Genomic DNA, 26,081 nt, shown 5'->3' with positions numbered 1-26,081 from the left:
GAACCACTCATTTTAGTAGCCAGTTCCGTTCCATTGTCTGGCTGGTTCGGTCTGTGTTTTAAACATTGGTATCCTCGTCCATATATCAGTATCTGTAGGCATCTTGATTCATGGTTCTGAAGGCTTCTTATCAAGATATTATCTAAAACAAGGAATAAGTTGTTGTTTGTGTTATCTTGTGTAGGAAGCATTGCTGTTAGAGCTGAAGCACATGAATGAGGAAGTATTGGGAAACCAAAAAGATGGAGCTTCTGTCATGGATCTGGATCACCAATTCAAGAAGCAGTACGCCACAGTACTTGTGCAGCTAAAAGATGCTAATGACCAGGTAAGCATTACACATAGGATTCATTTTATCATATTGAATTTTAAGATTTAAACTTCTCTTGTCATGTCTTCCGAAGGTTGTAATTAATTGCATCTTTTGCAGGTTGGTTCTGCTCTTCTTTATCTGAGAAAACGTAATACCTACCATGGGAACTCCATGACATGGCTTGACAGACCCATGCCCAATTCAGGACACGTGCCACTGAGTTTGTTGGATCCTTCTGCTTTGCTCACTCATGATTCAGGATCTCATGTTGTTGGAATTGTTGAGAGCTCAAGAAAGAAAGCGAGGGCAATGGTAGATGCAGCTATGCAGGTAATGTTGAGGGATGATGATTGCCTTAGCTTTCAATTTATCCTATGCACTTCCAAACAATCAAACAAACATGTAAATAGAGAAATGTTCTTATGCATCTCTATGGACCATAAGGTTACTTTCCATTGATTGAATGTGGGCAGCATTATTTTATTGGATCCAAAATTTATTAAAGAAAAGTGGGGAGAAAGCCCCCAAAAGAAAAGCAAAGGATGCTTAGAAATTATCCATACAAAGAGATAAAACTAGGGCTGGACATCGAGCCGAGTCGAGGTGGGCCAAGCTCGGCTTGACTTGTACGTGCTCTACTCGAGCTCAACATTGGAGCTTGGCTTGTTTGCCAAAACTTTCGAGTTGAGCTCGAGTCAAGCTGGTGGATCGAGTTGAGTCACCTCAAGTCGAGTCGAGCTTGTTCCCACATCAATTTATTATATTTTTTGCTAAAAAATATAAATTAAAAGTTAACAATATTGACTCTAAAATGTCTCACATGCCACATTACTAAGACAAAAAAAAGTGTCATATATACCTCTAAATACCACATGTTGGTCCTCGACATCAAATCCAAAAGGTGAAAACACATCACAAAATATAAAATCTTAAACAAAATTTTAAAAGCTTACATTCCTTCAAGCAGTTTTAGATGCATTCTAGACCTCGCCTTCACTTCCATTCTCGTCTTCATACTCTTCAACATCGAAACTGCTACCGCCCCAAATTGGATGCAACCAATCTTACGTACATATTAGTGCTTTAATTGTTTTCGAAGCGAGTGAGCTTCGATACTTGATAACAACTCTGCTCCCCGTGCTAAAAGCTGATTCTGATGCCACGGTTGAAATTGGAATTGATAATGTGCCGTGCCATTACTGAAAGTATAGGGTATTCACGAGCTCTTGACTTCCACCACTGCAAAACATCAAAATCATCTTCTTGTAACCTTATGACCAACTCCTTTAGATACTTCTCTACTTCTGATTCAGTTTTATGCATATTCGTTTCTTCTTCGTCTAATCACGAAGTCTCTTTCCTCCAGTAGAAGTACTACTCAACCCCATAGGTTGAGTAACTATTAGATTGGATGTTACGGCCAAAGTACCAACATATGAAGGGAACAACTCTTCAACTGCAGCATGAATAATGACGGTCTTTGTTGAAACTCTTTCAAAACTGGAATAAAGTGATCTGAAAACATACTAAATCATTACCATCTTGTACCATGGATCCATAACAACTACAATGGCCATTAACAAATGACTATCAACCCAATGTTTATCGAATTTCATTTGCATTCCCAAAGCCATCATTTGTAAAAAATATGGACCCTCATCGACACATTTTTTTATAGCGTCCATAATGAACATAATTTCTGGAAGAAATTGATTTGCTGCAGGATTCTTATTCCCTGAAAAAATCTGTGCAGTCGTAAAAAACTTTGAGAAACTGATGAACATGTTCAGCTTTCGTCCAGTCTTCATCACTAGGCACGTATGTGTACATTTTATCGTGTGCCGCAAGTTCAGGAAATGCAACTTTAAATTCCAAAGCTGTATCTAACATTTCATAAGTTGAATTCCAACGCGTGCAGACGTCTAACTTCAACTGTTTTTTAGATTTCAAATCCAAACGTTAGATTATATCATTCCACGTACTTAGTCTTGAAGGTGACCCCCTTATATATTTAACACTATCTCGTATGTTAGCGATCGTGGAGTCAATTGCTTTCAGTCCTTCTTGCACAATCAAGTTCAGTATGTGGGCACAACATCTGACTTGAAATATTTTACCATCAAAGAATAAATTTTCGGTTGCCTTGAATTGACTACGTAAAAAAGAAACCAAAGTGTCGTTGGAAGAAACATTATCTAAAGTTATTGAAGAAATTTTCTTTTTGATGCTCCACTCAACAAGACAATTGTAAATATAGTCAGACATTACCACACCAGTATGAGGAGGAATGTAGCGAAAGTTTATAATTTTCTTTTGTAGTTTCCAATCTGCATCAACGAAGTGTGCGGTTAATGACATATATCCATTTCTTTGATTCGATGCCGTCTATATATCTGAAGTCATTCTTGATACGGATGTTAGAAGAGTTTTCAAATTTACTTTCTCAATCGCATACATCTTCATGCACTCTTTTCATAGTACGACGAGAGGCCTTCTCACATCTGGGATTAATGAATTTGCAAAATCCCATAAAAACTTTGCTCTCTACCATGCTAAATGGCTTCTCATTAACCATCACCAATCTTGCAAACAACTCTTTTAGCTTTTCTGGATCATACTTATAAGTGGAGAGTGTAGCTTGAGAGTCGTCATTTTCATAAGTGGTAAATGAAAGCAGTTGTTGGACTTCACTCGCCGACGTTCTTGGTCTCTTCACACATTTATCAAGATGCCTCTGATAATGAGTTGTAAAAGAACCAGAATGATTGCCGTAAAGAGTTTTACAATACTTGCATCTAACTTTTACCGAACCATTTGATAGTGTGATCTCAACAAAAAATTCCTATATTGCTGATCTTTTTTTTTTCCTTTTACTGAACTTGAAGTCAGTTCAACTTTATTTTGCAATATGTCTCCCTCCACGATAGGAGGGGATGTGATTGACACACCGACAACGGGGGTATTTGGATTTTCCTCACTAGTCATCTATAAATCAAAAGGTAACAAGGGTAAGGTAAGATCAGGGCTTTTAAAGGTTGAAGTAATCAATCAATCACATTTATGTGTGTGTATAAATATATAGCAATATCGGGGCCCCTCCATAAACTAAAAGACATGTGTCTCAAATAGTCCCTTAATAAATAAATCCACCGGGGTACATACATATACATAACTATATATTGTCCCTAATTATTTCAAATTTTGTTTACTAATTGTCTCTAAATATCCCATCTATTCTTACTTGTCTCTATCTAGAGGTGCTAATTGTCTCTATCCTATTTGGTAACATACCATGTACTGTCCCCATACAGTTTACATGCGAGCTGAAATTTCGGCAGCATCTCCCCATATTCTCCAAATATATGTAAAATTTAATACTAATTAGTTGCCACATATAATCCATTACATATGGATAGAGGAAACCAATTAGTAAAGAACCACATATCCGGAGAAAATATAGGGAGACACCACTGAAATTTCAATTACATGTAAACTGAAAATGATGACAACTTAAGTACATGGTATGGTACCGAACTATCCAAAATGAGACAATTTAGGAATCCATAAAGAATAAGCATTTTCAGTCGAATGACCGTACTTGTTCAATATAAATTCCTAAATGGGGGGATACATTGCTAAACCACCAGGTGGCTTAAATACTAATTAACAACATCAGCTAACAAAGAATCATAAGCATAAACATTTAAATAACAAATATCGAAATATATAAGAAAATGATTGAGATAATGATTTAAAGCACAAATATAGAAATATGAAAACATAAAATGTGCCTAAAAATTTATTAAACAAAAAAAATGAAATATCTAATGGAACTTCAATATTAAAATTTTGGAATATAGATTAAATTTCTATGGATTGAAGAATAGAATATCCTACCTGATGGTTTGGATCTTATCTTCAGGTTTTTGGATTGGCATTGAATACACTAGTCAAAAGTTTCAACCACTGCCAGAAAGAGGAAATAGATCCTATCTGTGGCAAGAAAAATAACCAAAAATCAACCTGAGAGAGAGAGAGAGAGAGAGAGAGAGAGAGAGAGAGAGAGAGAGAGAATCTGATGGGTATGGGTTGTAGTTCTTATGAGTTAATTGCGATCACTTTTTCAAAACTCACTGGTTAGAATTGTTCAATGGTCTACTTGTCAAACTATGGGTCCCACTAGTTATATAATTCCTCTTTTTCTCCATGTACTAAGTAGCCATGCCAGTAAGTGAGAGAAGACGAATATTATAACAATAAAATATATGGGTAAAATGAATGACATGTCACAAGCATGCTATGCTTCAATGCTCCAGAATTTGTCTGTCCACGTTTTAGAGGCTAAAACACCAAAGCCATGTGCCCCAAGTGTATCTATAGCTCAGGTGGGCCACAGTATACACAAGAGTGGGATGAGATGGCAATCATAAGTTTGCATGTGGGGCTGTCATATATTTATCTTTCATCAAACCTGTTAATTATGTTTATGTGTGGCTCACCATTAAGAAGAGAAAATTAAAAAATTCAGACTGATTCAAAACTCAGGCAGGTAACACCAAATGAACTTAGAGATGGAGTAATTTTCCATTGTTTTCATTGGTGTGAGCCATATGAGCTTTTTATCAGGACAATATTTTGTATGTGTGGTTCACATAAGAGTTTTCACAGGATGGACCAAGTGGATTTTGCATATACAACATGGTGGGCTCCACAAAAACTGGGTCCAAATGAACCAGGGATCATCTACAAAACTTGTTTTATGCAGCACGCCTAAAACATGCAAGCTCGTTAAGGCAATAAGCCCATTAAAATATGTACAATGAATTGGTAAGTAGTAAGTAGTAACCCAACAACACTAATGAAAATGAGCAAAAGCAAGAGAGGATTGGTAATCTCAGCAAAATGGAGAGTTTGCAAAAACCAGCAATACCCAAATATCTCCAATTAGAGGGCTCCTACATGAAGTCCAAGTCCAGCCCAGTTCTTAAACGAACTTAAATATAAAATTTTTAAGCTCAAGCCTCACCATAGGACCTAATATTCCAACCCAAGCCTTAGTCCCCAAAGTCCTTGCTCTCAGCCTTGATCTATGACGTGTCCAAATTCAGGAATCTCAGTCCTAGGATTTTCATTATGTCAGTTCTGTTTGGCAGCCTGGATTTTCAATCCTGTAGAATTCAGAGAATTGTGTTTGGCAATCTGGATTTTCAAAAGGGCCACTTCATTGAGAGGAGTAGAGAGCAGTTATGAAATTGGAGAGGATTGAAAATCCTCAGATTTTGCATCCCATCTTTTAGAGAAAATAAAAAAGTGGCTTTTTGAGGATTTTCAATCATATTAGCAGCCAAACAAAAGAAAATCTTTGGATTTGGTTATCAAATCCACAAATTCCCAGGATCCAAGCTGCCAAACAATACTTTAGAAATTTGTTTGCCACATCCTCTGTTTTCTAACCCTTTTCTACATGAAAGTAGCACATCTTTCGTACAATACGACAGGCAAATGGGAAACTGCTCAAGCTTCCTAACAAGATTAGCAGCCAATTACTGAAAAAAGAGAAACCTAGGAACCTTGACGATTTGTTCCTCCAGTTAATCTGCATTTGGAGAAGAGTTGGTTTGTTCTGACTTTTGAAGTTGCTCTGTTTTCTAAAACAATTTCGAACTCATCCAATCAAGATCTTCTTGAATCAGTGTAATTAAGTTCTAACTTGATTTGTTAGTGCAACGAGTTCATGCATGACAATGTATAATTCATTTGTAGGTGATACCTTCTGCAAACAGGTGATGGTGTTTGCCAACCGCAACCCACAAGGGCCACAACCCGCAGCCGGCAAGGGCCGCAACATAGGAAAAGGAGAGAGAGAGAGAGAGAGAGAGAGAGAGAGAGTACCAATCTCTTCAGTTCCAGGCTCCACTCCAGCGAAGGGTAGGAATCGTCGGATGCTCGGATCAAATTTGGGAAGGAGAAATGGAGAATGAGAAGAAGAGGAAAAGGAAACACCAAAAAGGGGATCTGGTACTTGGATTTGGATTTTGGCCTTTGGGAAGGAGAACGAGAAGAAGAGGAGAGGGGGAAAGGGAGAAGGGCAAGTGTCTTCGTGTCCGATCTTGTTAGATTAGGGTATGGGATTTTTAAAACCCATTTTATATGACAGTGAGTCGAGTCGAGTAAAGTTCGAGTCGAGTCGAGTCGAGTCGAGTGACTTGGTGCTCGAACTCGACCCGTTTTCTGAGTCGAGCTCCTTAGTGTGACTCGGCTCAACTCGTCCCACTGAGTCGAGGCGAGTTTTTTTGAGTCGAGTCGAGTCGATCGAGTTTCTCAAGCTAACTTAGCTCATGTCCAGCCCTTGATAAAACAAAACAAATCAAAAGTTAGACACATTAAAAGGAGGCACATGTGAAAGTGCTAAACTAACTGGGATACATTTCTTATCATAGATCCCTACCTATTACAAATATTCAAAATGGATAAACCCATAAAGCCCCTAAAGATGGTAATCACTAATTTTTGCCTCCTGTGTATGCGGAACAACCACATCTTCATTCATTGCCCCTTCACTAGAGAGCTTTCAGAGAGGTTCTTGGGGATCTTTAGCGTGTCTTGGGTGATGTCGAAGTCGATTGAGAGCTTCCATCTCTCTTAATACGAGGGTCACGTTGGGAAGAGAGGTAAGAAGGTTTGGAGGTTGGCATTGTTAGCCAGTGTTTGGGCCTTATTGGGTGAGAGGAATAACCATTGTTTCCGCAACTGTAGTGGGGGTAGCGGCGGAGGTCTTTAGGAAGGCAAAATTGGATGTAATGGATTGGGTTTCAAACTCTTTAGTTCTGGGTGATTGTTCTCTTTCTTCTGGTTCTTGGGATACTTTGTAATTCTTTTGGTCGTTCTGGCTTTCTGGGATTAATAAAAATTATTACCTTAAAAACCCATGAAGCCTGGAAGGGCTGAAGCCTATCTAGCCACCCTAAAATGAATCTTCTGCTAAAGTGAGTCAATCAACACTTCTTTTCCTACAAAAAATCTATTGTTCCATTCATTCGAGATTCCCCTCAAAATGGAAAATGGTACCATTCTCCAGAATAGGGATTCACTAGGGAAAAAGGGCCCTTCACTCCACTTGATAAATGGTCCACAACACCATCGAGGACCATGGTATTGAAAAATAGTTACAGATTGTTTAATATGTAAAGGAAATGGTCACCCTTGTTACATGCAATATGGGAGTGAATTGATCCATTATGACAAAAATGGTTTTTATCGGCTGTATGGACCAATGCACCCTGTATTGTCATCGTTACGAAGCTGATGTTGTTGTTACAAGTCAATACAACCATATAGGGCCCATTTTGAATTTTCTTTTATTTTCAAATTCTCTAATTTTCCACTTCTTTCTTCATTTCAACCATGGGAGGAAGCTTGGAAACTAATTTAAACTAAATCTAGGCCTATTTTCAAAACTTAAAATTGAGTGGGATTCGATGAATCGAAGTGGAGTGGACCATTTTGCGAAATATTGAAAGAAGGGTTAAACCATCATTTTTTTTTTTTTTCATTTTTCCATCTGTGTTGTATTTTTATGTAATGGCCCCTAATCCACCAAATCATGCTTGATTGTGTCTAATTAGGGCCTATTTGGTCGAATTTTAGCATGTCAAGTTGGCATTGCCCTATAGACAATATTCTTAGTAGTCTATTACTCCATTAAATACTGTGCAAAACCAAAAAGGAAGAATACATATTTGGGATCCTCACTCTTTTTTTTTCGTTTTTTTTTTTTTTGTTGGGAATTTTACCACTACTTTTTTTTTTTTTTTTTTAAAAAGAAGAAGTTTTTCTGCCTTTTTATTGATTTATTTGTAAACAGGGCCATATCATATTGGCTAGCAAGCTGGCTGATACCATTACATGATATCTTGCTAAGGGCTCAAGAAACCCTGAAAAGATTGAGAAATTGGCTCTAAGTTCATTTCTCAATTTGAAAAATTGATGGGAAGATAAATTAAGTGGTTCATCATTCTCCTTTAGTTGGACATATTGGGGATAACAAAATTCCTCTTCTTAGGATAATCAATTACAAGGATTTTATTGTTCATCACAATGCACGTGGAAGCTTGAATTATAGGTGGAATGAAGGTTTGGCAAGACGAGAGGGGAGCTCATTGGTGTCTGACGGCACCTTCAAGGATGTGGACAAGTATGCAATTTCCTACCAATTGAGCCATGGTCAAAGGGAGCTTTATAGGGCTTATGTAAGTGACTGCACAAAGCTATAGAGATTTCTTCTAATCAGGATGTTCCATAAAACCAAATTGCCACTGGACACAACTATCTAACACCATAGTATCTTGACTAGAAGCAAGAAACAATAAGGAGTGGAAAGCTTCAACTAACTGAAGGGAACCTCACCAAGCCAAATATCATGCCAAAAACTATTAATCTCCTATTTACCTAGGGCAATGGAACATGAACTATGACGAGTGCGGTTCTAGGCGACAGACAAAGCTTTTGATGCGGAGTTGACAGAGCAATGACAATTGATAGAGGGAATCGAAAGTGGAGAACAAGGGGGCTGAGCTGAGAACTAGATCTCTCGGGGGGGAGTGATCTTCTAGAGCTTCCAACCCTATTCGTCATTGGATTCCCCAATGGTTGGCTCCGAATCAATTTTAGGAGGGTGTCCAGCAAGATGGGTAAGGTGATGGAAGTAGTCATTCCAAGAGATAGGTTATCTGGAGCTCCCTGAGTATTTGTATTTGTTCACATGAGTTTGGAGGGGGAGGGAGAGAGTTGTGAAAATTCTGCTTGAGAAATTTGGAGGTAATCAGCTGAGCATTTAGAAAGCTAGATTTGGGCTGGAGAAGAAGAACAAGGAACAGGCAAAATGGCAAGGAAAATGTCCAAGAGTATCGGAGAGAGTGGGGCATTGCAGCTCGGAGAAGGAAGATCATCATCGAGATTTGAAGGCAGCGGCTGTGTCTTTTGGGCCTGCGGGAAGAAGATCATGTAGGGAGGCTCAGACATGGGTCAGAATCGATGGGGGTATGATGGATTCGGAAGAGAGTTGGATGTGTAGAACCCCATAGGGGGTGTTTGGCGCATGGAATTAGATGGTATTAAGTGGGATGGAACTTTAAATCCCTTGTTTTGAAAAACCATCCCTAGTTGGTTCATCATAGGTATTCAACATTGGATCCTGCGCATGGAGTAGGGAGGGTTAGGGAGGGCTTTCTGCAACTCAACCAGGATTTGCGGAATCCATGGGATTTTCTCCTAAAAGCATAAGCTAGGAAGTTCTTACGCTGAGAAGGAAGGTGGGGCCCACCTTGATATTTGTGAGGAATCCACCCCATCCATCTGTTTTACAAGATCATTTTAGGGTAAGCGACCAAAAATGAGGTAAATTTAAAACTCAAGTAGGCCACACAAGAGAAAACGGTAGGGATTGAGTGACCACCATTGAAACGTTCATATGGTCACAAATGTTTTGTAACACGATAAAGTTTTCTATGTTGTCAGTTCATCCCGACAAGAATGGACTTATAAACAATTGGGATGACATATAAACATCAAGGTGGAGCTCGGGAAGGTTTCAATGGTAGGAAATTCTTTCCCCACTCTTTCCTCTCATATGGCCCACTTGAGTTTTGGATCTGCTTGACTTTTGGTAGCATGTCCTAAAATGATCTCACAAAACGGATGGACGGGGTGGATTACTCACAAAAATCAAGGTGGGCCCCACCTTACTTCTCACTGTAGTTTTCAAACACGATTGTCAAGATTAGTAGTTGTTTTTCATGTACAACCAAACACTACATGAATCAAAACCCATACATCCTACGTGATCCAAACACTAAAGCGAATAGGCTCACTCCCATGGGATTAAGAGACAATCCACTGAAAAGTGCATTTATTGCAAAAAAAACAATTCCATCCCACCTAATTCCATCTAATTCCATGCGCCAAACACCCCCATAAGGGTATGGAGGGAGGAATCGGAAGATGTGGTAGTGGTGAGAATCCAATATAGAGTGTTAGAAGAATCTTTAAAATCCTTTTGAGTTTTACTATGTGGCAACGGTAAAACCAGGAGCATTAGAGGAAGAAATTGTGGAATGGTTTGGTCACAATTGTGGAGTAGAATCGGAAGATACGCTGGTGAAGATGATGTCGGAGGAAGTTGTCTACATTTCCCTATGCTCGCAAAAGGAAGAATACAATATTTTCATGTCTTGCAACCTCTACAGAGATGATACGGTTCAAAGGGTGCAATGTTGGGAGGATTGGTCAAATCTTAGGTGGAAGCCGTTTTGGTTTCAAATATGGAATCTCCCGCTCGAGTTCTGGAATAACGAGGTGATATGAGAAATCAGAGAATGTATAGGATTAACGAGGTGGTTGATTCTCGAACGTTAACTGCAAGATGATTCGATACGCCAAGGTCCTAGTTAAAAGGAGAAGAATTTATGAGGTTCCACATAATGTGAGTATTCGTGTAGGGAAAGAAAAAATAGTGGTATTGATTGTCGGGAGGAAGAAAGCTCACTTTCTGCGGACGAAATGGGTTAGACGGTAATAGTGGAAAAGTTTTTTGGGTAAGATGCTACATATGCTCAGTGGTCCAGTGAAGTACTGAAACGAAAGGAGATAATGTTTTTTATTCCTATTGGGCATTAGGGTGGAGCAAGGTACGGTTCTGAGGAGAGAGAGAGACAGAGAGAGAGAGAGAGAGAGAGAGAGAGAGAGAGAGAGAGAGAGAGATGGCACCAAAAGGTTTCTTCGGACGGTGTTAGGAGAGAACATCAATGATGCTGACAAAAGTAGCGGTGATAGCTCGCCTCTATGAGTGAGACTTGGTGTGCTTTTAAATGAAGAGGGAAACGGAAAGATGTCTCGACGAGGGTGAGAGCTCGTATCTTTGAGTGACACGTGGCATGTCATTAAAGACAAGGGGAAGAGAAACTGATAGCTATTACAATGACGTCACGAGGTATTCCAATGGGGGGTTTTTAAATAAAGAGGCTCTTTTGGAGAGGGAAACATGTGTGTCCGATGTGATCTTTATGGCACAAGTGGCATTCTTCGCACATGTTACTTTTTTAGTAAGTCATTACACATGAGAGATGAAAGGGTATAAGCGGATTGAGTTTTCAACTGGCATCTCCATTTTCGACTATAGGGTGCGAAGCGGTCAGGAGTTGACAAACTTGCCTAACGGAGGCATTCCTTCTTCGCGTCAACTTCGGTCTGGGAGCACATAAACAAACCAAGAGAACGGTCAGCAGAATACAACGAAGGAGGTCGTAACAACAAGAGAAGATCAAGGTACTTTAGTTCCCACTACAGTTGGGGCATTGGTGGGCTGTCAAGAAGAAGAAGCAAGTGAATAGCTTCGTGGTACGGTAGGGGGTATGGAGGTCCAAGATGGATTACCATTGGCAAAAATCAGAGCCCGAGGACAATCCTAAACAAGAAATTCGATGCAACCATTATCAGAGGTCGGGTAAGGGGGAAGCATGGTTTTACGAAAGGGTAAAGGGAAGAGAATGACGATGGCGCCGAGAATGAAGCATGTAAAGAGGGTATCCAGAGAAATAGCAAGGTTGGTTGGAGTAATTTTTGGGGATAATCCAGAGGATTACGTTAACATTGTTTGAATTTGTGGAAGAAAGGGATTTTCAGAATATGGTGCCAAAACACGTCAACATGGAAATGGTCTGACATAGAGACATGTGATTTGGAAGGTGAGGCCTATGTGGCTGGTCATTGACTGAGGATAGCTCTATCATGGGGACATAAGGGTTGCACTGTTTCTCCATGAAGCTTGTGAGTTGGAACGTGAGGGGCCTGGAGTGCCCTAAAAAAGGTACCAAATTAGGGACCTATAATGAGATTCAATTGGTGACATTTCAAGAAATTAAACTTCTGAGCATTGACAGAAAGATAGTGGACTCGTTGTGGAGAGGTCCTGCGAAATCATGGGAATCATTAGATGCAATGGGGGAGTTCAAGGGGAATCGTAGTGGTATGGAATTCCAATTTATGAGGATTGGAGGATTGTTATAAGGGGGAGTTCTCCTATCCTTATTACTTTGAGACAATTCCTCCGGTTTTAGATGGGCACTGACTGTGTCTATGGACCAAATAAGCCATGATGCATATCTCAGTTTTGGGATGAATTGGATGAATGTCGAAAAAAGTGGTCATTTCCACGGTGTGTGGGAGGAGACTTTAATGTAGTCCGATTTCCATTCGAAAAATCAAATGGGGATAAGAATAATCAAAGCATTAGGGATTTCTTAGAATGGATTATAAGAAATGAAATGGTCGATCTTCCTATGGGAGTGATTAGGTTTATGTGTCAGGTCAAAGCATCTATAAGTCGAAATTGGATTGGTTCCTCTTTTCTCTAGAACGGTTATAAATCTTCCCGCATGTGCATCAATATGCTTTACCAAGGCCTGTTTTAGATCATTGTTTGAGATTACTAGAGTAGGACAAGGAGGATTGGGGTCCAAGGCCATTTAGATTTGAGTCTTCATAGTTAGAGATGGAGGGATTTTCAGATTTGATGAAGGATTGGTGGTTGTCATCCCCGAACTATGGGGGAGCATGTTATAATCTCTTTTAGAAATTGAAGCTTCTAAAGAGTTAGATGAAGGTGTGGAAAAAAGTTCTTAGTAGTCGAGAAAAGGAAACTATGAATATATTAAATGAGATGGTGGTCAAGGGCTCTATGGCTTAAAGAGGGTGATAAAAATACAAAGTTTTTCCATGCTAGTAAATAAGATCAAATTGGTCATACTTGAGGAAGAAAGATTGGAAGGTAAATCAAAAGTTTGTGCGGCAATAATTAACTTTTATAAGAAGCTACTCACAAGGGAAGATTGGGTTCGGTCAAAAATCGATAATTTGCAAAATGATACAGTTTCATCAAAGGTGGCAGAATCTCTTGAGAAAAAAAATAAAATAAAATTCCAAATACGAAATTTGAAATGCAATTGCTGATTTAGGGGAGGATAAAGCTCCCAACCGACTTCCCGATATTATTCTATTAGAAAATTTGTGATCTTGTTAAATGTGAGGTGATTGGTTTTATTAACGAATTTTATGTAACAAGGTCGTTGCCACTAGAGTTCGGTGCAACCTTCATTGTACTAATCCCAAAAAGAGAAGGTGTGGAAAGTCTACAGGATTATAGGCTGATTAGCCTTCTGGGAGGTTCGTGTAAAATTTTGGCGAAGTTATTGGCTTCAAGATTCAAAGCAACAATCGGTGACGTCATTTCAGATTCTCAAGGGGCGTTCGTGGCAGGAAGACAAATTGCGAATAGCATATTGCTGGCTCATGAGTGTATCGATGCGTGTAACGGGAGTGAGATAAAAGGGGTGGTGTGTAAATTGGATGTGGAGAAAGCATATGACCATGTTGATTGGTGTTTTCTGAATTTTATGCTGGGTTGAATGGAGTGTGGAGACGGATACTAGGCATGGCTTGCAGGTCACCGAATGGCTTGTGTGGCATCGGCAAAGTTCTCGATTCTACTTAACGGGTCACCGAATGACTTTTTCTCATCATCCAGAGGATTGCGGCATGGGGATCACTTATCTCCATTTGTTTGTGGTTATAATGGAAGCCTTTTGTAGGATGATTGATAGAGGAGCAGAAGAAAATTTAGTGAGGGGATTCAGAAAAGATAATTTGGACTTTTAGATAACTCACTTGCAGTATGTGGATGATATGTTGTTGCTTTGTTAGGTTGAGGAGGAGTTGGTAGAAAATCTTCATATGATACTGATTTTCTTTGAAGTCGTATCCGGTTTAAAGGTTAACATTAGCAATAGTGAGTTATTAGCGGTAGATATTTTAAGGAAGAGGTGGCATCTTTCGCAAGTCTATTTGGCTGTGGAGAAGGTTCTTTTCCGACTTCCTACCTTTGGCTTCCTTTGTGTATTGGTAAGCCACCCAAATATTTATCGTATGGAGTCGTAGATGTCAAACAACCACTTTCTCTAAAAGCTCGAGCCATTAGAGGATGACATTTGCTTTCTTAGGTTTGATTATGCTAGCCCTTGTTCCAAACTGGACCTCATTAGGATGCTCCAACTTAGGGGAGTGTTGAAAGGTTGTTTGTTGAATAAAGCTCATTAGGCCCAAGTCCATGTAAAAAGGCCCATAGGGCCCATTCACATTTTTTACTATTATAAATAAGAGTGGAGGGTTAGGTTTCAATACACCTAAAGCATTTCATGTTCTTTGCTATCTCTCTCCCTTCTCTCTCTCATTGTTTCTCTCTTCCATCTTTCTTCTCATTGTAGCTTCTCATAGGCCCTCAAGATTAGCAATTAGCACCATGTAGCCGTTTAACATATCATAAATGATATGTACCATACATTTTATTGGTATTCATTGCATGGTTAGAATTGTCCGATTGGTTTACTTTTTTACATGGTAGCTGATGAGATGTGTGCAAAAACTAATGAACTGTCTAGATCAATCGATTGGACTGTCCAAGGGTCCCAACTCCCAATCCAACTAGGAGTACATAACTTATAGTGCTTTGAGAGCACTAGATCATTTCTCTGCCAAATATTTAAGATTTATTGGCTTTATGAATCATGTTTTGCCAATTAATACCCTTAGTAAGAAAAACCATCCATGTCCTTTTAGGCCTTCTCTCGTTCTCTTTTTAGGCTCTTTAACCCTCATAATTTTTCCCTTCCTTAGCGGAGCCTTGTCTATGTTGCAAATGACTGAACCATCTCAATCTGCTCTCCATCATCTATAAGCACATGCATATATGCATATTATACATACAAACAACATGCATACACACATACAAATATTGTAGATTCAGTACAACTCAATGGGTGTTAAGTAACTGTGCTGCTGGGTCAATGTGTGACATCACAGCCATCCAAAACATAGGGACCACCATGAAGATAAAATCAGGTGGATCCACATAGGCGGTCCACAACCATAAGGAAATGATGGATGGCTGATGGTCTGATTCCATCATATACATGTGGCCAACTTTGGTGGAAATTAATCTTCAAGGCAAGTCCCACCTACTGGACAGACTAAATCATACGCCCATGAAATGGGCACTTGTGCCCGAAGGGGGCAGTAACTTAACGTCTATTAAGGTGCATGTGAATACACTCCATAACTGTATATGGTGCTCGATTGGAAGAAGCAATATTTTCTTGTTCGACCCATCAATGATACAGGTGGCCCACCATTCAGTAACCTAAGCCGTTGTCTAGTGGATCCAATCATGTGATGGGCCATGCTCCAATGCCCCCTATCAGATGTTTCATAGCCCTCCAATGAAAATAGACAATTACATCCAATGGTCTATATTTAATGGTAGCTGATTGCATGGTTGATGGAGGAGATTGTTACTCATCTTTGACTGCGTTGGTATCCATTGTGTTGTCGAATTGTACCATCATAAGGTGGGATCCACATGTACTGTTTGTCGTGGCGTCCAAATGCTTGATTAGGAAGCTGATTCTGTATATGCATGTATAGTTTGTGAGCCTTTGCCTTGGCCAGTTGCAGAGCCCTGGGTAAAATGATTGGATAATGTTCGATGGGCGGGTAAGCATAAATTTTTTGCCTTGCTACCGTTTAAAAGAAGTACTCAGATTATGGGGAGAAAGGCTATTCAAATAATGATGATGATTTACCTATGTACGCCGTGCTTAAGCATGTTTGTATTCTACTGAAGGTGGGTTAGGAACTAGGATGGTATCTGAACAATGCGATAGCATTTCACACTAATTCCATATGTTCTTGGAAGACTACTTAACACGATATTTATGAATATGCCTAGCTTGTAACTTTGAAGAGCCTCTTTTCCATTTATGTCACAACCTCAAGCCCTTCAATCTTTTTCTCATGGTCCAATTTCTTGATAAAAATTTCAGGCGATGTCATCTTCGAAGGAAGGGGAAGATGCTTTTCAGAGGATTGGAGAGGCTTTAGATACGATGCATAATAACCATTCTGGAGCCAATTCTGGTGTGTCAACTTTGAAATATTTTAGTCCAGATATAGGACATGGTGTTTTGGCTACTTCATGCACATCGGAGCGAATGATGGCAGTTTGTGCAGCTGAACCAGAAGAGAATCATGCTTCTGATGGGAATGGAGAGCAACTTCCATCAGAGCTTATGTCATCTTGTGTTGCCAGTTTTCTCATGATTCAGGTAATTTTCAGTGCATCTTACCAAAACAACCCTGCTTTTTGTGGAAATACATAACAAGGACATTGCATTTTCTAGGACTGGTGTTGACAAGAACAAGCATGCTCCCAGATTTTTATTTTTATTTTTATTATTTTTTTATTTTAAAGCTCATTCCCTACACTATTGCGAAAACTTCCCCAAAAAATTAAAAGCTCATTCCCTACATGATTACACAGTGTAGGGAATGAGCTTTTAATTTTTTGGGGAAGTTTTTCATATATAGATAAATTGATAATTAGTTTTTTTTTTTTTTGGTCATTCATCTTTGCCATTTTATATAAATTCAAATTATTTGAATATGTTATTAAAATACAATATTTTAATATTTTGAAATAATTATATGGGATATGCTAGTGAATCTAACTTTTAAGAGTCACATTGGCCAACATCGACACCCACCATAGATCTGAATACCAGTATCGTATCGGCCGATATGGCTGTATCATATCCATATTGGTACGAGACGGTATGTGATACAAGGCTGTATTGGCCAATACGAGGTGTTATGACACTGATACATGGCCAATACATCTATAAAAGCCCAATTTTAATTTTAATTTTTCTTCCTTTAAATTTCACTCATGTCTCCTTTAAAAAAATAAAATAATTTAAACCATGGAGGAAATTTAAAAACTCATTTTAGGCTAGATCTAGACCTATTTTGGGATCAAAACAAATTATTTGAATAGGATTTGACAAATCAAAGCAAAATGGACCATTATGGAAAAGTCGGAAAGAAGTGTAAACCTTCACTTTCTTTTTTATATTTTTATCTTCTTTTTTTTCCTTTTTTTCTTTTTTGTATTTCAATATAATGGGCCCTATTTCACCAAATCATGCTTGATTTGTGTTCAATTAGGGCCTAGACAACATTCTCATCAAAGAATGGTCCGATACACCATATGCATGTCCAAACTACAAAAAAATCATAGATTCTTGAATATCTTAATATTATCTTTTTTCCTGATATTTTCCTTAATTCTTTGGCTTAATTTTTTTATTTTTTTTTATTTTACCGATATAATCCAATATGGACCGATACCGATATGTGATGCCTATATCATATCGCTTTTTTACTGGGCCGATACACTCCCTAATACCAATATTCAGAACCATGACACCCACACAATGTTCAAGTTGTATAACCATGGGAGACTCACATAAATGTTTTTGCTAGTAGACAATTATCGACAGTGGAATGCGAAAGGTTGCCATAGGTAAAAAGCAACCCAAGCATGCATTGATTGCTCCACCAAAGCAAGGGACCCACCTAGGCAAGGCTGCTGGGGGTATTTTGTCAATTCCAAATGTTGCTTGGCAGGCTGATCACCATGCACTTGGGTTGCATTTTCCCAAGCATTGATTGTGCTAAGCATCATCTTTCCAACCAGAGTACTCATGTTATGCTGGACCAATTAGCCAACAATTTGTGTCATGGGATCCACCTCTTGGTAATCTAAGTCATTCATCTGGTGCCCAGTCATGAGATGGCCCGTGATGATCCTTGCCATCCAATTGGTGGCTTGCATTTCGTCCCATCATACGCATTATACGGGGATCCAATCAGACCTACTGTAGCTTCACTTGATGTGGATATATTTTTAGTACCACCACTCCACAAGGAGGCCTCCATATGAATGGCTTGGATCACCTCAAGGTGGTCCCGATTTTCTCAATTTGGGTCAGATTGCATATATTTTATTTCAACTCGTGGCAAAATCTCTCTCTCTCTCTCTCTCTCTCTCTCTCTCTCTCTCTCTCTCTCTCTATATATATATATATATATATATACACACACACACACACACACACACACACACACACACTTGGCCAAAGTTCTCACATATCTCAATAAACAGCCTGAGAGGATGCATGTTTATCATTGGCAAGGGGAAGTTGCTATAACCCTCTGGTTTTCTGATGTACTGGTGAAAACACTGTTAAGATCCTTTATTCTCATATGCATGGTTCAATTCTCTTGAAATTTTAAATTAAATGAACTATTGCAGTGGATCATTTTTGCTGACTTGGCTTTCCTTTGGGGCGGAAACTGTCAGTCGGGTGGTACTGGGATGGAACCTTGTCATGGGTTCAAGCTCATCCTCTCATTAGCTTCTCTACCAACAAAAGATTGGGCTTGTTCATTTTCGAAACTCTGCAGAGTACTGGAGGAATCATCTGGTCCTGATGGATCAGGAGGAGGGTAGCATACTTGATGGAACCCATGGCTCAGGATCCCTTGATCTGATAGGCCCCGCAGTGGATGAGGGATGATGGGAAATTTTCCAGATTAAAATATCCTTGCCATTAGTTTTGGCCCATTGATCTGGACCATTGCAGTATTTTTAATTCTTAACCATCTTTTAGTACACAGCTCGATCACTTAGGATATCTCAATCTGAGGGGCTATCAGATCAATGATCTGGAACACCAGACCATGGACCTGCATCTGCAGACCGGGCACACCAGGATACCTTTCACTTCTTGATGCATCACGGCGTGTAGTTTTCTTTCTCGAATCAACTGCAGATGAGTTACTGTTGATAGGTCGAATGCTGGTTTGAATCGCATTTAACCATTCTTGTTTGTCTTGAATTTTATTGTCATCCTTGAAACCGAGTATTGCCTCCTGAACATGCAGACATGCACAGAGCGACAGTATCCTCCAGCTGAGGTGGCCCAGATATTAGACGATGCCGTTACCAGCTTGCAGCCGCGTTGTTCTCAGAACCTTTCGATATACAGAGAGATACAGCAGTGCATGGGAATTGTCAGGAACCAGATACTGGCACTCATCCCAACTTGAGGCTTCCATTCTTCTGATTGAGCTCTTTACCATGTAAAAGGAAAAGAAAAGAATGTGCTAACTGAGAGCACTTTTTTTTTTTTTTTTGTCATTTTGGTTTTCTTTGGCCTGATTTCATTTTAGTCTACTTGTCCTTTTGAGAGATGTGATGTTTCACATGTTAATAGTAAAAGGAATAGTCTCCGTCACTGCTTAAATTCCATTGCAAACATAACTCTTTGTATGATTATTTTTTTAAAAATTTTTACACACCCCATGTGGGCACTCGAACCTATGATCTTAGTGTTGAAATGCAGTACTCCTGCTGAGCCATGCATTGAAACCCATTGCATGAGATAGTAATGCCTATCAGACATGGTTACATGGACTTGTATTTGTCAATGGATTACTTGATCCTCAACACTACGATATGCACCGGTACCTTGGGTCCTTTTAGTTTTCTACAAGTGGGCCCACATGTCAGAATCCAGACTGTTAACCTGATGGTGGCTCCACATTTGGATGGAACGTGACAAAAAATCTCCTTAATAGAATGCAACCGTACCTTTTGATTGGTAGCCTGGACTACATGCCACCATTGGTGGAGGTAACGATTTGGATCCTGATTGGCTGAGCATGAGCCTTCGTCATTATAATTTTTGAGGGCTGCGAAATGGGCCACTTTATCACTGCATGCAAGTGTGTGTTCTCTCTTGATGTGAAAAACATGAGTTTGCTTATAATGCAAGCTACTGTATGCCTTCCAAATTGCGCGGTGCAATCCAGACCGTTGAAGGAGAAGTACATGACCCGATGATCACAATGCTGGCAGGTTGTCTGTGGACGCTCAAAATAACATCGCCAGCAGTCCAATTCCATGGACAGAAATTAGATGGTTAAGATTGCATGGTCAATGTGATTTTTATTTTTATTTTCAACTATTGCTTCAAATAGGTTAACTAGCATGTGTATTGACCATAGTTGTAAATCTTGCCGACTCAACTCAGAAACTCGGCTGACTCGATTTGTGAAATTTTGAGCCGAGTCAGTGGAAAACTCACTCTCGAGTTTGAGTCGGTTGATGGGGTGGTTGAAGGAATTGGATTGTGTACTGAGTAACTCAGTACGCTAAGGGATACTGAGTTGATGTGTCACGAGCCAATTGGTTTTAAGATATGGGTCCCGGGATACTGAGTTGACGTGTCACGAGCCAATTGGTTTTAAGATATGGGGCCAGGGATACTGAGTTGACTTGTTACGAGCCAATTGGTTTTAAGATATGGGGTCGCTTTCCTCCAATCGACAAACCAAACGCCATTAGCTTCTCTCTCTTTCTCTCTCTTCCGTGCAAGGAGGAAATGTAGAAGGATCTACTGCTGCTTAGAGAGGTTTCAATGGTACTAAGTAAACTTTGTTGGGCCCACTGTAAATGGATGTGGTCTATCCACGCTGTCCATCCGTTTTTCAAGCGCATTCTAATGGTTGAGACCAAAATTGAATCATTTTCAATGCTCGAGTGGACCATGGAACAGGAAACATTGGGAATAATCCGTTGAAACATCACAGTGGCCCATAGAGAGGTTTCAATGGTGGGTGTCATTATCACCATTGCTTCCTTTGGTGTGGTCCACTGAAGTTCTAAATCTGCTTAATTTTCTAGATCATGTAGTAAAATTATCTGAGAAAAGTTATTAACGGCATGACAAAATCCTTAAATCAGTGGAGCCTTGCCTGGATGAATTAGTAGGATTAGTAGGACGCAATCCACTTACATTAACTCATTAGGCTTTGCCTGCTGATTAAATTCTGTGATGTTCACCATGATTTATGTATCTTATCCATTCCGTTTATCTATTTTACCATATAATTTCAATACTTGAGCCCAAAAATGAATCATATGTAAAGTTCAAATGGACCACACCACATAAACAGTGTGAATTGAATGTCCACCGTTGAAAAATTCTTAGGGCCACAAAAGTTTTGGATCAAGCTTATATCTTTGTTTTCCCTTCATCCATGTCTTCATGATATCGTGAACAGGTTGGATGACAAATAAATATCACTGTAGGGCCTAGCAAGGTTTCAACGGTGGAAATCATTACTCCTTCTGTTTCCTGTAGTATGATCCACTTGATCTTTGGATATGCTTAAATTTTGAGCTGAACGTCTTAAATTAGCTGTAAAAACTAATGGACGGCGTGGATAGACCACATACATTAAGGTGGGCCCAAGTAAGTTTACTCTTTACGATAAAACTGTACCGTAACTCAGCAGGCAGTCTGATTTCTGCTGGAATAGAGGAGCGGGAAGCGGATTGCGTAGTGAGTGACTCGCAACGCTTACCGTACTGGGTAAACTTTGTGAGGACTACCATGATTTATGTATTTTATCAACTCTGTCCATCCATTTTCCTAGATAATTTTAGGACTTTATCACGGAAATGAAGGATATAAAATGTTCAAATGGATCACACTACATAAATAGTTATTGAACTTCTACCGTTGAAAATTTCTTTGGGGCCACAAAAGTTTTGGATCAAGCTTATATTTGTGTTTTCAATTGGACCATGTCTGTATGTTCTTATTAACATGTTGGATGTAAAATAAACATCACTGTGAGGCCTATCAAGGTTTCAACGGTGGAAATCATTATCCCCAATGTTTCTTGTGGTATGATCCACTTGATCTTTGGATATGCTTGAATTTTTGGCTAAACCCATTAAATTAGATGGAAAAGGGGATGGATGCCGTGGATAGACCACATACATTCAAGGTGGGCCCAAGTACAATAAGAGCGTACTGAATAACTCAGTGCAATCCGATTTCATAGGAGCTGTACATACTTCTGCGTAGGGGTGGGCATTGAGCCAAGTCGAGTTGAGGTGGGCCAAGCTCAGCTCGGCTTGTCCATGCTATACTTAGCTCGAGCTCGGCCTTGATCTCAACATTGAAGCTTGACTTGTTTGTCAAAACTGTCTAGTCGAGCTAGTGGTTCGAGTTGAGTCGAGTGGTTTGAGTTGAGTCGAGTTTACCTTGAGTCGAGCTTGAGCTTTTTGGGTGAGAGTGTAATGGATTTTGTTCTTAATCCTCCTCCATTGATTTAGAAGAGAAGCCAAATAAAAAAAATAAAAATTTAAAAAGGCATTTTACATGACGCTCTACCAAGCGAAATTCATTTTTGATTTGACCCAGCAACCGAAACAGGGTGTAGTCCATCTTTTAGCGGTCCAGAAAATCTATCTGTGTGGGCCCTATGATAGAAGAACCCTGGGCCAAAAGCATCCTCAATTGTATGTTCTGAATTACCCATCATCAAGGCCATACTTTCTAATGGATAGGATTTTGAACAGACCTGGGACCACAGAAAAGTGAGACCCACCTGTATTGTTGCTGCTTAGACAAAAGCGCAGTTTCCGTTACCTTGCAAATGATTTGAGGACTTGTAGTTCACAACATATTCCAAAAGGATATGTCTATTCATGTGAGTGCTTCATACAATATACCATTTTGGATTCAAGAGATCGTCAATACCAACATCAAACTCTTCATTGCTGGGGTAAAAGCAAAGAGATCCCACTTCAACTTTCTCCGCATTCTCCACAACTTTAATATATTTATTAATCGAGCTGAGCCGAGCTTGAGTTCGAGCTTTGAGTCGAGTCAAGTTGAAATGCCCCCTAGTCGAACTTGGCTTAAACTCAACTCGAGCTTTAAATAATTAGCTTGACTAGACCCGAATCGGCCATTCAAGCCGAGTCAATTCGAGCTGACTCAAGCCAAGTCGAGCGAGTTTTTCGAGCTAGCTCGACTCGTGAAGAGCCCTACTTCTGCGTTTCCTCTTGCATGGAAGAGAAAGAAAGAAAGACAAGCTAACGGCGTTTGTTTTGACATTTGGAGGATAGTTACTAGGTACACAATCCAATTCCATGGTTGAAACCCTAACTAATGATTTATACTTACTTGCCACTGCTGTTTGCATTTGCTATTGTAATTATTTATTACTACCACCCTTTTAGCTATCCATTGTCAGAAGTGATTCCCATCTTTTAAACGGCATTGATAATTCACAAATGATCTTAAATCTAAAAGTTGGGAGTTCCAATATATACTATAAAAATTCCTCTAGTCGTATTCTACCGAGCCTCACTCATCATCAATCCAAAACTGGTATCCTTTTCTTGTTCTTTTTAGGATTTGTTTGATATGTGGCGAATCTACAGGATGTCATATTTCACCCTGTTTGATTTGCTTGGATTTTTCTACTTCCCCAGGTTTGATTTCCTCTGACGACATTCAAGAGAGGAGAAACAGAGAAAATATTTTAATATACAAAGTATGCAGCTGTAGTGTCATATGGACTGTTTATGCTTAGCTGTGTACATGTACAACGTGCCTCCGTGGGGCCTACCATTTACTCATAATTGGAAATCCAATCCGTCCATCAAGTGAGTACACTAATTTGATCCGTACATACAAAAAAATCAGGATTATACAATCTCTAATCCGGACCGGCCAATTAAACAATGCGAAATTGCCCCTAAATTGTCTAGCTTCACATGGTGTGGCCCACCGATTATTTGGATGGGCCAAGGATACTTATTCCTAGTGGTTACTCCTAAGTAACACTTGAATAATATATTTGATCACTTCATCCACAGAAATATTGCCCCACCCACAAATTAATGGTGGACATCCTCCCCTCAACCATTGTACTTTGCGGTGTAGCCCATTGGAGTAGTTGATCTCGCTGTCTTTTCACACAGTCCTACAATTTGGAAAATTGATGGATGAATCAGATTTCACATGGAGCAACATGGTGGGCCCCACGAATTGGGTGTTTTATGTTGGATTTTTGTGTTAGAAACGTAGTGGAAATTAAAAAAAATAAAAAATAAATAAAAAAATCCAGATTTAATTATTAATCCCTAACACCTTCCCACAGCGATAATATCATATTTCAACAATATCGAATCCATGATTAATGGATTAAAATGTACATTGCACAGTCAATCCCTAAGTTGCTTTTGTATTGGCATCAATGTGATTCTGAATCTTCCTTTGTGTTTGGTCAAAATTGACTAAAATCTAAATCTTTGATTTCGGAGCTTGTATTAGGAGGACATTGAAATTCTTCAGTATAATCATGTGACTCAGATTTGATTAGCTAAATCAACTTTTACATTCTAATTTCGTATGTATGTGTGTGTGTGCGCGTGTGATATTTGATATAATGATTATAATAAGCCCATTAAAATATATACTTTGGTCAGAAAAAGAAATTCCAAACCTTAGGTGGGCCACAAATGTAAGGATCACAAATAGGCAACTCACTGATATTTAGATGGTCCAAACTATTTTAGTAAAGTGATCTTAGTGTTGCAACCTATATTTGAATTACTTTGAAGTATCATCAACGTGCTATGTGTCCAGTGGAGTAGCCTCCTGGACAGACATTTGTTATATGCGGGGCTCTTTTACCCTTATAAGGGAGGCCCAACAAGCAATTTCTTTTGAATAGATCGTAGTCTTGTTGAGATTTTAAAGCTAAGTAAAAAAGGGCAAGCAGATTGCATAGTAACTCACTGAGCTTAAAGTCTAGAGTAAACTCCGTGAGGTCCACCACAATTTATGTATTTTATTTGCTCCATCCATCCATTTTATCAGATAATTTTAGGGCTTCAGCCTAAAAATGAAGCATATACAATGTTTAAATGGACCAGACCACAGGAAACAATTTAATTGAATGTTTACCATTGAAAATTTCTTGGGAGCCACAAAACTTTTGGATCAATCTTATATTTGTGTTTTCCCTTCATCTCATGATCTTATGAACCAGTTGGATTACAAATAAACACCATTGTGGGGCCTGTCAAGTTTTCAGTGGTGGAAATCATTATCTCCACTGTTTCCTGCAGTATGATCCACTTGATCTTTGGATATGCTTCAATTTTGGGAATGGACGGTGTGGATAGACCACATATATTCAAGGTGGGCCCAGCTGAGTTTACTCAATAAGATAATAGGCCATCTTCGATTGAAAAAAAGTTAGATTTGAAATACCTCCGGTTCTATTTTCCTTCAAATACGAGGCTGTCAAGTGTAAAAAATAACTATTTGAAATTAAGATAAACCCATTTGCCACAAATCAGGGTGCCAAAAAGGGTGTTAAGAAGTTCAAGGAAAGTTAATTAACTGAATCAATACCATAATTTATTGAAAACCTTATCGAAGAAGGTACCGAAACGTAAATTTGGCAATAGGTAGGTAGCTTTTTTTAAAAGTGTCCAAATCCTTTGTTATCTGGTCAACAGGGATCTCCTGATACCTTAATCCTCGTTGGTCCACGGCACCGCTCACTAAAAAAATAATAAAAAGCTTCGGACACCAATCTTTGGGTAACAGGAAATCCCTGTTGACCAGGTAACAGAGGATCCCAACCCTTTTTAAAAACAATTCCCGAAAGCTGATTGGCTGGTGTAGCACGACATCACTGATCTGACTGGTGTGTTGAAACCAAGCTCTGTAGGTCCCATCATGAGGTATATGTTATATCCTAACCGTCTTTTCATTTTTCTAGCTCGTCTTAAGAATTTAATTGAAAAATAAGATAGACCCAAAGATCAAGTGGACCACACTGCAAAAAGTTGTGGGGGATTGAACGTCTATCATTAAAACCCTTTTAGGGGTCATAGAATTTTTGGATGGTTATGATATTTGTTTTCCCTCTTTATCCA

The 26,081-nt window shown here is 39.2% G+C and overlaps 1 protein-coding gene across 6 annotated transcripts in view; it reads left to right on the top strand.

The window, feature by feature from the left end:
- LOC131228025 (protein ALWAYS EARLY 2-like) overlaps window positions 1-19,643 on the top strand; it is a 78,755-nt gene extending 59,112 nt beyond the window's left edge. For 5 of the 6 annotated variants that reach the window (XM_058223844.1, XM_058223846.1, XM_058223843.1 and 2 more), the window contains 4 exons: window positions 185-328; window positions 431-643; window positions 16,243-16,524; window positions 19,205-19,643. In XM_058223844.1, the coding sequence (XP_058079827.1) occupies window positions 185-328; window positions 431-643; window positions 16,243-16,524; window positions 19,205-19,369 (804 nt within the window). In that variant the 3' untranslated portion in view covers window positions 19,370-19,643. The remainder of the gene's footprint in view (window positions 1-184; window positions 329-430; window positions 644-16,242; window positions 16,525-19,204) is intronic. The other variant, XM_058223848.1, reaches the window with a different exon arrangement.
- The last annotated feature ends 6,438 nt before the right edge of the window (window positions 19,644-26,081 follow it).

The sequence above is a fragment of the Magnolia sinica genome, chromosome 15 (genome assembly GCF_029962835.1).
Source record: "Magnolia sinica isolate HGM2019 chromosome 15, MsV1, whole genome shotgun sequence".
Classification (NCBI taxonomy): Eukaryota; Viridiplantae; Streptophyta; class Magnoliopsida; order Magnoliales; family Magnoliaceae; genus Magnolia; species Magnolia sinica.
This window is presented reverse-complemented; position numbering and strand designations above follow the sequence as displayed.